General features: G+C 42.0%; 1 protein-coding gene across 2 annotated transcripts; it reads right to left on the bottom strand.

Moving 5' to 3' along the window:
• Window positions 1-5,589: 5,589 nt before the first annotated feature.
• On the bottom strand, window positions 5,590-13,108 carry LOC110518960 (zinc finger protein 883-like). 2 transcript variants are annotated; one of them, XM_036947935.1, is made up of 5 exons: window positions 12,493-13,108; window positions 11,932-12,029; window positions 11,624-11,801; window positions 6,732-7,915; window positions 5,590-6,669 (listed from the first exon to the last, which is right to left on the bottom strand). In XM_036947935.1, the coding sequence occupies exons 1-4, from the start codon at window positions 12,650-12,652 to the stop codon at window positions 6,762-6,764; spliced, it is 1,590 nt and encodes a 529-aa protein (XP_036803830.1). In that variant the 5' UTR covers window positions 12,653-13,108; the 3' UTR covers window positions 5,590-6,669; window positions 6,732-6,761. The 2 variants fall into 2 exon arrangements, with proteins under 2 accessions (XP_036803830.1, XP_036803829.1); XM_036947934.1 differs by having other exon boundaries at window positions 5,590-7,915.
• Between the last annotated feature and the right edge of the window lie 1,518 nt (window positions 13,109-14,626).

Raw genomic sequence — 14,626 nt, 5'->3', positions numbered from 1 at the left:
CCCGGTTTTGTTCCGTTTAAGAAACGTTTGTTCACAGAATCGGTAGAACGAATTCACCCCTGATCATGCATAAACACAGGTCACTTTCATAACAGCCATGTTGTATTCCTTCATATCACATTTTCCCTCCTCTTATCACCTTCTCCCTTTGTTTCTGGACTTCAATGCACAACACATCAGCTGTATGTGACCAGGAGAAAAAACCTTTCCAAGCCAAACCATTTCATAACTGCTACACACAGCTTACATTGTTGTCACCATATTAGCTAAAGTAACATCATAGTCAACATAGCTAATATAACTAACATGTTAGTAAACTTGCTACAATCATGCAGTAACGTCACAGTGAACAGTCAGTAAGCAGTTTAGCATTTACATTGGCGGCCCCTGGTGGCAATACATTAGTAAAACCAAAAGCTTACCTTGACTAGGAAGAGTTCCAGTGTTGTGTTGGATAGTCATAGCCAGCTAGCTAACATAACATTCCTCTGTTTGAGCCAAGTGTTTGAGTAGACTAAACTAGATAGCTGCATTTGCTAGCTAAGTAAGTGAAACTGAAAGTGAAAAATAATTGACGAAATCTCTCTCTCGCTTCTCCTTCGTTTTGTTCAAAACTGTTCAACTATTGTCTTTTTCTCTCTTTGAGTCAACTACTCACCACATGTTATGCACTGCAGTGCTAGCTAGCTGTAGCTCACACTAGATTCATTCTCTGATCCTTTCATTGGGTGGACAACATGTCAGATCATGCCGCAAGAGCTCTGATAGGTTGGAGGACGTCCTCCGGAAGTTGTCATAATTACTGTGTAAGTCTATGGAAGGGCTTGAGAACCATGAGCCTCCTAGGTTTCGTATTGAAGTCGGTGTACCCAGAGGAGGATGGAGGATGCAAAATAGTATGTTTTAATCAATTATTTGGTGACGTGATTATATTTAGTATAGTTTTATCTAAAAAGGACAACTTGTAAATATTCAACCTTTTTTTTTCTGAAAATAACTGAGGACGATGGTTCTCCCCTTCCTCCTCTGAGGAGACCCCACTGCACCCAAAGGACATCCAGCCAACTTGACACAATTGTGGGAAGCATTGGAGTCAACATGGGCGCTTTTCGACACCTTGTAGAGTCCATGCCCCGACGAATTGAGTCTGTTCTGAGGGGAAAGGGAATGATCAAGGAGTGACGCAGATAAACAGACAACCTGAATTTGAAAAATATAATTTAATTAAAGACCGTAACATTGAAACTGACTACTCCATATTTAGTTCAAATCAAATGTTATTTGTCGCATGCGCTGAATACAACAGGTGTAGATCTTAACGTGAAACGCTTACTGACAAGCCCTTAACCAACAACGCAGATAAGAAAAATAAGAGTTAAGAAAATGTTTCCTAAATAAACTAAAGAAGAAAAAAAAGTAACACAATAAAATAACAATAACGAGGCAAAATACAGGAGGTACCGGTACAGAGTTAATGTGGAGGCTATATACAGGAGGTACCGGTACAGAGTTAATGTGGAGGCTATATACAGGGGGTACCAGTACAGAGTTAATGTGGAGGCTATATACAGGGGGTACCAGTACAGAGTCAATGTGGAGGCTATATACAGGAGGTACCAGTACAGAGTCAATGTGGAGGCTATATACAGGGGGTACCAGTACAGAGTCAATGTGGAGGCTTTATACAGGGGGAACCAGTACAGAGTCAATGTGGAGACTATATACAGGGGGTACCAGTACAGAGTCAATGTGGAGGCTATATACAGGGGGTACCAGTACAGAGTCAATGTGGAGGCTGTATACAGGGGGTACCAGTACAGAGTCAATGTGGAGGCTATATACAGGGGGTACCAGTACAGAGTCAATGTGGAGGTTATATACAGGGGGTACCAGTACAGAGTCAATGTGGAGACTATATACAGGGGGTACCAGTACAGAGTCAATGTGGAGGCTATATACAGGAGGTACCAGTACAGAGTCAATGTGGAGGTTATATACAGGGGGTACCAGTACAGAGTCAATGTGGAGACTATATACAGGGGGTACCAGTACAGAGTCAATGTGGAGGTTATATACAGGAGGTACCAGTACAGAGTCAATGTGGAGGCTATATACAGGGGGTATCAGTACAGAGTCAATGTGGAGGCTATATACAGGAGGTACCAGTACAGAGTCAATGTGGAGGTTATATACAGGGGGTACCAGTACAGAGTCAATGTGGAGACTATATACAGGAGGTACCAGTACAGAGTCAATGTGGAGGCTATATACAGGGGGTACCAGTACAGAGTCAATGTGGAGACTATATACAGGGGGTACCAGTACAGAGTCAATGTGGAGGCTATATACAGGGGGTACCAGTACAGAGTCAATGTGGAGGCTATATACAGGAGGTACCAGTACAGAGTCAATGTGGAGGCTATATACAGGGGGTACCAGTACAGAGTCAATGTGGAGACTATATACAGGGGGTACCAGTACAGAGTCAATGTGGAGGCTATATACAGGGGGTACCAGTACAGAGTCAATGTGGAGGCTATATACAGGAGTTACCAGTACAGAGTCAATGTGGAGGTTATATACAGGGGGTACCAGTACAGAGTCAATGTGGAGGCTATATACAGGGGGTACCAGTACAGAGTCAATGTGGAGGTTATATACAGGGTTACCAGTACAGAGTCAATGTGGAGGTTATATACAGGAGGTACTAGTACAGAGTCAACGTGGAGGCTATATACAGGGGGTACCAGTACAGAGTCAATGTGGAGGTTATATACAGGAGGTACTAGTACAGAGTCAACGTGGAGGCTATATACAGGGGGTACCAGTACAGAGTCAATGTGGAGGCTATATACAGGGGGTACCAGTACCGAGTCAATGTGGAGGCTATATACAGGGGGTACCAGTACAGAGTCAATGTGGAGGCTATATACAGGGGGTACCGGTACAGAGTCAATGTACTGAGGTACAGATCAGGAGCAGGTGTTGAAATAAAATACATACAGCTTTATACAGTTTGATTTAATGAGGCTTAATGACCAAAAGCACAATTCAAGTTATACATTGTAAAAAAACATGAGACAAGTGTAGAAACAGAATGTGTGTTCTTTCTTGAACTTTAAGTAGCCTTTATTTGATGTGAAATATTCCTCACGGGCACAGATCTGGGGAAGTGTACCGAAACATTTCTGTAGCATTGAAGGTCCCCAAGAACACAGTGGCCATCATTCTTTAATGGAAGAAGTTTGGAACCACCAACATTCTTCTTGGAGCTGGCCGCCTGGCCAGACTGAGCAATCGGGGGAGAAGGGCCTTGGTCAGGGAGGTGACCAATAACCCGATGGTCACTCTGACAGAGCTCTAGAGTTCCTCTGTGGAGATGGGAGAACCTTCCAGAAGGACGACCATCTCTGCAGCACTCCACCAATCAGGCCTTTATGGTAGAGTGGCCAGACGGAAGCCACTCCTCAGTAAAAAGGCACATGACAGCCAGCTTGGAGTTTGCCAAAAGGCACCTAAAGACTCTCAGACCATGAGAAACAAGATTCTCTGGCCTGAATGCCAAGTGTCACGTAAGGGCTATTTTACCAAGAAGGAGAGTGATGGAGTTCTGCATCTGATGACCTGGCCTCCACAATCCCCTGACCTCAACCCAATTGAGATGGTTTGAGATGAGGCAGACCGCAGAGTGAAGGAAAAGCAGCCAACAAGTGCTCAGCATATGTGGGAACTCCTTCAAGACTGTTGGAAAAGCATTCCAGGTGAAGATGGTTGAGAGAACCTCAAGAGTGTGCAAAGCTGTCATCAAGGCAAAGGGTGGCTACTTTCAAGAATCTAAAATATATTTTGATTTGTTGGACACTTTTTTGGGTTACTACATGATTCCATATGTGTGATTTCATAGTTGTGATGTCTTCACTATTATTCTACAATATAGAAAATAGTTTTTAAAAAATAAGAAAAACCATTGAATGAGTGCTTTGTCATTATTGGGTATTGTGTGTAGATTTATCAGATTATTATTTTTTTCAAATTTTAGAATTAGGCTGTAATGTAACAAACTGTGGAAATGTCTAGGGGTCTGAATACTTTCAGAATGCACTGTATCTACACTAAAACAACCATTTAGAACCTGGCTGTAATGTAACAAACTGTGGAAATGTCTAGGGGTCTGAATACTTTCAGAATGAACACTAAAACAACCATATAAATCAAACGTGTAAAGCGTTGGGCCCATGTTTTACGAGCTGAAATAAGAAAGATCCCAGAAAGGTTTCATACGCACAATTTATTTTTTTATTTTGCTCAAATTTTGCGCACACATTTGTTTACATCCCTGTTAGTGAGCATTTCTCCACCTGACAGATGTGGGATGTCAAAAAGCCGATTAAACAGCATGATGTCATGACAATTTTCAATCTCAAGGATAACAAATGACCATCAATAGCTCTGACCCGGGATCTGTAAGACCATGGGTTTAATAATAATAATTAGTCAAAGACTCAGTTTATGCAAAAAGAGAGTACAGTTTATTCAGAGAATGTTCTGAAGGCCATTATACAAAGACATCCATTTTATAGCTGCGCACCTACAAACAGTAGGTATCCTACTCACATACTTCCACACAAACAGCAGGTATCCTACTCACATACTTCCACACAAACAGTAGGTATCCTACTCACATACTTCCACACAAACAGTAGGTATCCTACTCACATACTTCCACACAAACAGTAGGTATCCTACTCACATACTTCCACACAAACAGTAGGTATCCTACTCACATACTTCCACACAAACAGCAGGTATCCTACTCACATACTTCCACACAAACAGTAGGTATCCTACTCACATACTTCCACACAAACAGCAGGTATCCTAATCACATACTTCCACACAAACAGTAGGTATCCTAATCACATACTTCCACACAAACAGTAGGTATCCTACTCACATACTTCCACACAAACAGTAGGTATCCTAATCACATACTTCCACACAAACAGTAGGTATCCTACTCACATACTTCCACACAAACAGTAGGTATCCTACTCACATACTTCCACACAAACAGTAGGTATCCTTCTCACATACTTCCACACAAACAGTAGTAGTAGTTTAATTGTTCTACGGTATTTTCCTAGGCACCCACATACAAGTTAAAATCCTAAGCTACGCCTTGCTCAGACAGTCTGTGTTTTTCCGCTATACAGATACATTGTTTAACCTAATTCTGACTAAAACTACACACATCGTCAGATTATAATTTTATGATTCTAATCAATTTCATACAGTTTATAAGGTTTCTGAGTGGAATTATTTCATCATTATCTTTCAACATATACATTATTTTATCACGTGATCATTACACAGGTGCACCTTGTGCTGGGGGACAATAAAAGACCACTCTAAAATGTGCAGTTTTGTCACACAATTATACAGATGTCTCAAGTTTTGAGGGAGCGTGTAACTGGCATGCTGACTACATGAATGTCCACCAGAGCTGTTGCCAGAGAATTTAATGTTAATTTCTCTACCATGAGCTACGTTGTTTTAGAGAATTTGGCTGTACGTCCAACTGGCCTCACATGTATGGCGTTGTGTGAGCGAGCGGTTTGCTGATGTCAACGTTGTGAACAGAGTGTCCCATGGTGGTGGTGGGGTTAAGGTATAGGCAGGCATAAGCTACGGACAACGAACACAATTGGATTCTATCGTTGGCAATTTGAACGCACAGAGATACCGTGACGAGATCCTGAGGCCCATTGTCGTGCCATTCATCCTCATGTTTCAGCATGATAATGCACGGCCCCATGTCAGAACGATCTGGACACAATTCCTGGAAGCTGAAAAATGTCCCAGTTCTTCCATGGCCTGCATACTCACCAGACATGTCACCCATTGAGCATGTTTGGGATGCTCTGCATTGATGTGTACGACAGTGTTTTCCAGTTCTAGCTAATATGCAGCAACTTTGTACAGCCATTGAAGAGGAGTGGGACAACATTCCACAGGCCACAATCAAAAGCCTGATCAACTCAAGGCAAATGGTGGCCACATCAAATACTGACTGGTTTTCTGATCCATACCCCTACCTTTTTCTTAAGGTATCGTTGACCAACAGATGCATAGCACTATTCCCAGTCATGTAAAAACCATAGATTAAAGGCCTAAATAATTTATTTAAATTGACTTTTTTCTGTAAATCAGTCAAATCTTAGAAATCAATGCATTTTGTGCTTATATTTTTGTTCATTTACAAAATTGGAAATGATGCAGACAATTACATTGATGGAATCAACAATCTATGTTCAATATTAAAGCTGATCTTCCCCCAAGGACTGAGATACAATCTATCTTCCCCCAAGGACTGAGATACAATCTATGTTCAATATTTAAGCTGATCTGAGTTACTGAGTTGGGAATCGAACTGGATTTTATTTCTCTCAAAATGAGAGCAAAGTACGATATACAAAATACAGTAGACTTAGCCCATTTAGACTTAGCCCATTTAGACTTAGCCCATTTAGACTTAGCCCATTTAGACTTAGCCCATTTAAATGGAAATGTATTTTGTGAAGTCAAACAAATCCACTATAATACATTAAGCATGGAGAACAGACTGTTCAGAGGCTATATCTGTCCTATATCCTACTGTTCAGCCAGCATCTGTCCTATATCCTACTGTTCAGAGGCTATATCTGTCCTATATCCTACTGTTCAGCCAGCATCTGTCCTATATCCGTCCAATGTTCTACAGTTCAACATCCTACATCCTTATCTCCTGTGTGTTTTCTCTCATGTCGTTTCAGGACCCCTAACTGGTTAAAACCCTTTCCACACTGGGAGCAGTGGTAAGGCTTCTCCCCTGTGTGTATTCTCTCGTGTGTTTTCAGGTTACATAAGTAGGTAAAACTCTTTCCACACTGGAAGCAGCAATAAGGCTTCTCCCCTGTGTGTGTTCTCTTATGTTCTTTCATGTGCTCTGACCGGGCAAAACTCTTTCCACACTGGGAGCAGCAGTAAGGCTTCTCCCCTGTGTGTATTCTCTCATGCGTTTTCAGGCCCCCCAACTGGGTAAAAGTCTTCCCACAGTGAGTGCAGTGATGAGGCTTTTCCCCTGTGTGTATTCTCTCATGTCTTTTCAGGCTCCCTAACTGGGTAAAAGTCTTTCCACAGTGAGAGCAATGATGAGGCTTCTCAACTGTGTGTGTCCTTTCATGCCTTTTCAGGCTCCCTAAATGGGTGAAAATCTCTCTGCACTGTGAGCAGTGGAAAGGCTTCTCTCTTGTGTGTGTTCGCTCATGTGATTTCAGGTACCCTAAAGTGGTAAAACTCAAACCACACGGAGAGCATTCATAATCCTTCTCCACGGTGTGTAACCTCTCATGTGTTTTCAGGTTACATAAGTGGGTAAAACTCTTTCCACATTGGGAACAGAGGTAAGGCTTCTCCAATGTGTGCATTCTCTTGTGTTCTTTCATGTGCCCTGACCGGGTAAAATTCTTTCCACACTGGGAGCAGTGGTAAGGCTTTTCCCCTGTGTGTAATCTCTCATGTGTTTTCAGGTTACATAAGTGGGTAAAACTCTTTCCACACTGGGAACAGAGGTAAGGCTTCTCCCCTGTGTGTGTTCTCTTATGTTCTTTCATGTGCCCTGACCGGGTAAAACTCTTTCCACACTGGGAGCAGTAGTACAGCTTCTCCCCTGTGTGTATTCTCTCATGTGTTTTCAGGCTCCATAACTCAGTAAAAGTCTTTCCACAGTGAGAGCAATGATGAGGCTTCTCACCTGTGTGTGTCCTTTCATGCCTTTTCATGTTGCCTAACTCTGTAAAAGTCTTTCCACAGTGGGAGCAGTCGTGTTGTTTTGCCGTTTTGGACGTCTCTGGTTCCTCTGAGTCTGGTCTTTCTCCTGCCAAAGACAGAGGGTTTATTTAAATACAGACCTGAATGAAACCTCCACAACTCTTGCTAGGAGGTTAAATCAGATCCCTCAATAACCTGTTACCAATTTTAACAAGCTTGGTGTGATTTTAAAACAAATGATGTTGTAAGGCTTACTGGTAATTACTGATATGTTTACATTACCTATTTTATTCATTATGTTCAATAATCTGAGGCCAGTTTTAACTCGTAATCCTGTTTTATAAGTCAGAACACAAAAAACTACACAGTTCTATGACACTCAAAACCCAGACGTCACTGGATTCCTATCAGCAGGTGGTTGTAAATATATAACCTTCATCGCTGTATGATACAGAATGTGATCTACACACTTCCTTAAACCTAAAATAAGTCCAAAACTTGTTTTTACATCAAAGGCAGACACAAAAGCACATCATCGACCATACAGTGGGGGCAAAAAAGTATTTAGTCAGCCACCAATTGTGCAAGTTCTCCCACTTAAAAAGATGAGAGAGGCCTGTAATTTTCATCATAGGTACACTTCAACTAACACTTCAACAACAAAAAAATCCAGAAAATTACATTGTAGGATTTTTAATGAATTTATTTGCAAATTATGGTGGAAAATAAGTATTTGGTCACCTACAAACAAGCAAGATTTCTGGCTCTCACAGAGCTGTAACTTCTTCTTTAAGAGGCTCCTCTGTCCTCCACTCGTTACCTGTATTAATGGCACCTGTTTGAACTTGTTATCAGTATAAAAGACACCTGTCCACAACCTCAAACAGTCACACTCCAAACTCCACTATGGCCAAGACCAAAGAGCTGTCAAAGGACACCAGAAACAAAATTGTAGACCTGCACCAGGCTGGGAAGACTGAATCTGCAATAGGTAAGCAGCTTGGTTTGAAGAAATCAACTGTGGGAGCAATTATTAGGAAATGGAAGACATACAAGACCACTGATAATCTCCCTCGATCCCTCGATCTGGGGCTCCACGCAAGATCTCACCCCTTGGGGTCAAAATGATCACAAGAACGGTGAGCAAAAATCCCAGAACCACACGGGGGACCTAGTGAATGACCTGCAGAGAGCTGGGACCAAAGTATCAAAGCCTACCATCAGTAACACACTACGCCGCCAGGGACTCAAATCCTGCAGTGCCAGACGTGTCCCCCTGCTTAAGCCAGTGCACGTCCGGGCCCGTCTGAAGTTTGCTAGAGAGCATTTGGATGGTTCCAGAAGAAGATTGGGAGAATGTCATTTTATGTCATTTTATTTCACCTTTATTTAACCAGGTAGGCTAGTTGAGAACAAGTTCTCATTTACAACTGCGACCTGGCCAAGATAAAGCATAGCAGTGTGAACAGACAACACAGAGTTACACATGGAGTAAACAATTAACAAGTCAATAACACAGTAGGAAAAAAAAAGAAAAAACAAGAGTCTATACTTTTTTGCCCCTATGTACATTGTGTGCAAAAGGCATGAGGAGGTAGGCGAATAATTACAATTTTGCAGATTAACACTGGAGTGATAAATGATCAGATGGTCATGTACAGGTAGAGATACTGGTGTGCAAAAGAGCAGAAAAGTAAATAAAATATAAACAGTATGGGGATGAGGTAGGTAAATTGGGTGGGCTATTTACCGATAGACTATGTACAGCTGCAGCGATCGGTTAGCTGCTCAGATAGCAGATGTTTGAAGTTGGTGAGGGAGATAAAAGTCTCCAACTTCAGCGATTTTTGCAATTCGTTCCAGTCACAGGCAGCAGAGAACTGGAACGAAAGTCAGCCAAATTAGATGTTGGCTTTAGGGATGATCAGTGAGATACACCTGCTGGTGCAGTCAGGTCTGGAGTGAACCAAGGGCTATATCTGTTCTTAGTTCTGCATTTTTTGAACGGAGCATGCTTATCTAAAATGGTGAGGAAGTTACTTTTAAAGAATGACCAAGCATCCTCAACTGACGGGATGAGGTCAATATCCTTCCAGGATACCCGGGCCAGGTCGATTAGAAAGGCCTGCTCGCAGAAGTGTTTTAGGGAGCGTTTGACAGTGATGAGGGGTGGTCGTTTGACTGCGGATCCGTAGCGGATACAGGCAATGAGGCAGTGATCGCTGAGATCCTGGTTGAAGACAGCGGAGGTGTATTTGGAGGGCCAGTTGGTCAGGATGACGTCTATGAGGGTGCCCTTATTTACAGATTTAGGGTTGTACCTGGTGGGTTACTTGATGATTTGTGTGAGATTGAGGGCATCTAGCTTAGATTGTAGGACTGCCGGGGTGTTAAGCATATCCCAGTTTAGGTCACCTAACAGAACAAACTCTGAAGGTAGATGGGGGCGATCAATTCACAAATGGCGTCCAGGGCACAGCTGGGAGCTGAGGGGGGTCTATAACAGGTGGCAACAGTGAGACTTATTTCTGAAGAGAGTAATTTTAAAAATTAGTAGTTCGAACTGTTTGGGTATGGACCTGGAAAGTATGAGATTATTTTGCAGGCTATGGTCAAATCGTCAGATGAAACCAAAATAGAACTCTTTGGTAAAAACTCAACTCGCCGTGTTTGGAGGACAAAGAATGCTGAGTTGCATCCAAAGAACACCATACCTACTGTGAAGCATGGGGGTGGAAACATCATGCTTTGGGGCTGTTTTTCTGCAAAGGGACCAGGACGACTGATCCGTGTAAAGGAAAGAATGGGGCCATGTATCGTGAGATTTTGAGTGAAAACCTCCTTCCATCAGCAAGGGCATTGAAGATGAACCGTGGCTGGGTCTTTCAGCATGACAATGATCCCAAACACACCGCCCGGGCAACGAAGGAGTGGCTTCGTAAGAAGCATTTCAAGGTCCTGGAGTGGCCTAGCCAGTCTCCAGATCTCAACCCCATAGAAAATCTTTGGAGGGAGTTGAAAGTCCGTGTTGCCCAGCAACAGCCCCAAAACATCACTGCTCTAGAGGAGATCTGCATAGAGGAATGGGCCAAAATACCAGCAACAGTGTGTGAAAACCTTGTGAAGACTTACAGAAAACGTTTGACCTCTGTCATTGCCAACAAAGGGTATATAACAAAGTATTGAGATAAACTTTTGTTATTGACCAAATACTTATTTTCCACCATAATTTGCAAATAAATTCATAAAAAATCCTACAATGTGATTTTACTGTATGGTCGATTCTGTGGGAAAGTCAACCTGAACATGTGTAACGGAGGTGAGAACGTGCCGTAAACGCACTGCACAGCTTGAAACGTCACAGATGGAGCTGTCCAACTGGTACCTTTTGTATAACTTCAATCGGTTGAAGTGTCTGGAGTTTAATTAGCCTATTCTAGAGTCTTGTAAAGATAGGGGGTTGACTGGGACAGGCAATGTAACATCCATAATGTTTTTAGGAAAAGGTTTTGTAAAACATGCACCTTACATCAGATCATCTTGAAACTTTCTAAATCTAACTTTCATCTCGGTTTTATATGGTCTATTGGTTTCTCTCTTTTCATTGGCAGAATCCTTTTTCAGTGTTATGATATTCATAACATCCATATACACCAGTCTATCTTCCTGTCAACTAACAGAACTGTGCTGGTTGTCATGGTAACAGATACCAGTCCATCTTCCTGTCAACTAACAGAACTCTGCTGGTTGTCCTGGTAACAGATACCAGTGGGCAGATCTATTGTATTTGTTCAAACTGAACTACAGCACTTACTTTGATGAGTCAAATCTGATCCTTTCTTCTCTTCTCCTCCTCTCACAGTTCCACTCAGCCCCGTTGTTTTCCTGCAGTCCGCCAGCAGCACAGACAACCTCTTCATACCCAGCAGTAAGGTGCTACCGGGAGAGGCACGACACGGGGACTCCGGGAGAGAGGAAGGGCTAGCGTTGTCCTGGTAACCATAAAGAGGGGACACAGACACATATCATTATAAATGCTGATGTAATGGTTGTCATAAAATGCTTTACAGAAACCCAGACCCAAATAGAGCAAGCTGCATGCTAGACCAGACCAAGCTGTACCATCTGGTGTTCTGATCTGGAGAGACTCTTCTCTTCCTCGTCAGCATCAGGATGTTGTTGAGTCTCCCCAGAGGATCCACGATAGTCATGTGTCTCTCCTGTGTAAATGACAACATCAAACAGATGGTAAACTTATGATCTTCTATTACAATCACTGAGTCTTACAAGAGGCATGAATATGTCTAAGAAAAGGCCTAAAATGGCCACTTTCATCATGATTTTGTAAAATATTGTTTGTGATGCAAATGTAAAAGGGTCGTTCCACAAAATGGGTGGCTTTTGCATCCCTTTGTTATTTTAAGTAGAAAATATGCACCAATATAGAATTTTAACAGCCTGTTATATTCGATTTAGAGCACTTTAATATAGACCACATGGAGAATTCAATCAATCTAATTGAAAAGTCAAAAATATATGTACCAATGGCAGATCGCTCCTTCAACCATTCCTACAGCACTGAACAACATATTCAAGTGTAGAACTTCAGTAGAATGCCACTTTAAAACCACACATTAGTTCAACAACTGCATAGTTTGTGCCCGTTTTTAAGTCAGTACTCACTGGTGGTAATCGGATCTTCAGTCTCCTCTTTCACTCCCAAAACGTCTTCCTCCTCCTCCTTTATAGAGATAGCCTCCTCTTCTTCTTTCACTCCAAAGGGCTCTTCTTTCAATCCATTCTCTTTTTTCAATGTAATAGCCTCATCTTCATCATTTTTCATTCTGAAAGCTTCTTCCTCTCCTTTCACCAGAGCTTCTTTCTCCGTCTTGCTAAGTGACCTAATGCTCCGGGCGATTAGCCTAGTGCAGTATCAATTTAACACATTTGCTAATTTAACAAGCAAATTACGTTTAAATGAACTAGTAGAAACGTAAATATAATTGTGTTCTAAACACTAAGAGTAATATAAACAAGATTGGTCTAAAGATCTTTAATGTTTCGGTTTTATGTTCGCTAGCAAACCACTGCGTGGTGTGAATCAGTAGGCTCTGTCGCTGTTGAAGAAGCCTCCAGTCCGGTCCACTAGATTATGCGTCACGCAAGAAGCATCACCTGGAAAAACTCACATCGCCATCTGCTGACTGGAGTTGGTGACGTGTGGTGGTTATGTTTGTATTATCAAATGAGGAGAGACAAACTTATCACACAAGTCAGAGTAATACAGAAGAAGTACAGAATACAGTAATACAGAAGACAGCCCTATGTGGTAAAAGACCACGTCCATGTTATGGCAAGAACAGCTCAAATAAGCAAAGAGAAACGACAGCCCATCATTACAGAATGATGGGACCAAGTCATGTGACTCGAGTCCACACCTCTGGAATTATTACATAAAACCGATCAGAATGCCTAAGTCATGTGACTCGAGTAATTGTTTTTTTACATACATGCCAGCAAAGCCACTACACAACACAGCACTAAACAATACACGAATTGCACTATAACAGTGACAATCTGTTAGGGCCTACATAAAGCTGTCCCAACAGCAGAGATTTATTTTCAGCACCATGGAGTGAATCCTTACCACCGCTACACCTGGTTATCAACTGAGCCTTGTCTGGCTGCTAAACAGTTAATTCAGCCTCATTTCCTGCCTTGAAAAAAAACATAGCTGATGTGGCTGACAAATGTGGTTTCTACTTTAACAGTACAACTTTAGACCGTCCCCTCGCCCATACCCGGCCTCTGCACACATCAACAACAGCCACCCACGAAGCATCGTTACCCATCGCTCCACAAAAGCCCGCGGCCCTTGCAGAGCAAAGGGGAACCACTACTTCAAGGTCTCAGAGCAAGTGACGTCACCGATTGAAACGCTATTTAGCGCGCACCGCTAACTAAGCTAGCCGTTTCACATCCGTTACATACTGACAATTGAGATTTACAAACTATAGCATGAAGGAACGAGGAGCAGATAACAGGCGAAACGTAATTTCGATTAAGACATTAATGAGCGAGCTAGGACGAGGTCAACATAACTATTTGTTCAGTACTTTTGAAATGTTCAGCGACAGAATTCAGAACGTTGGCCGTTCTTGCATTATTCGCCCTCGCGCAGACACACTGACAGGGTTTGTTTGTGGCTGTTTTGTTTGTTTGCTTTTGGCACCTTTCAACACCCCTTATTATCACATTTACGCAAACACCCTCGTACACTACTGACTAAACACTACTGATTGACTACACACACCGTTGTTAATTGTATTTAGTTTACGTAAACTTTGATGACCTAAACCTTCCAATTCCACCATGATTCTCACCCCAAATAATTGAGATACAAATGTAAAAAAGCACGTCAAACATCCTTCCTCCCAAATGAAGTTTCTACGTGAGAATTGCCAGAACAATCTGAGACACCAAAAATATTTTCCATCCTGGCTCCACCCACAAGATAAAACTGTCTTCCTATGAGGTTTAATCCAGACTAGATCTTTTCAATAAAAGAGCAGAGCACGTCATCGCAGAGTGGCTGTAGTGCTTCGTAGGATGTACTTTAATTGTGCGTTATTGTTATTTGGTAGGCTACTTAAAAGGGCAATCTGCGGTTCAAACAACAACAAATCGGTTAAAAGGTCCAAGGCAGTCATTGTCTCAATATCAAATTATTTCTGAGTAACGATTAAGTACCTTACTGGGATTGTTTTCAATTAAAATGGTCAAAAATAAACAAAAATATATTCTTAGCAAAAGAGCA

This window comes from Oncorhynchus mykiss, chromosome 17, assembly GCF_013265735.2.
Source record: "Oncorhynchus mykiss isolate Arlee chromosome 17, USDA_OmykA_1.1, whole genome shotgun sequence".
Taxonomy (NCBI): domain Eukaryota; kingdom Metazoa; phylum Chordata; class Actinopteri; order Salmoniformes; family Salmonidae; genus Oncorhynchus; species Oncorhynchus mykiss.
This window is presented reverse-complemented; position numbering and strand designations above follow the sequence as displayed.

Bases quoted from the DNA above. Each gene is read 5' to 3' on its own strand.
- LOC110518960 (XM_036947934.1), bottom strand. From the start codon at position 12,652: ATGAAAAATGATGAAGATGAGGCTATTACATTGAAAAAAGAGAATGGA. The intron at 12,030-12,492 runs GTGAGTACTGAC...TCATTTACACAG, and splicing joins TGAAGATCCGATTACCACCA to GAGAGACACATGACTATCGT. The intron at 11,802-11,931 runs GTACAGCTTGGT...TATGGTTACCAG, and splicing joins CCAGATCAGAACACCAGATG to GACAACGCTAGCCCTTCCTC.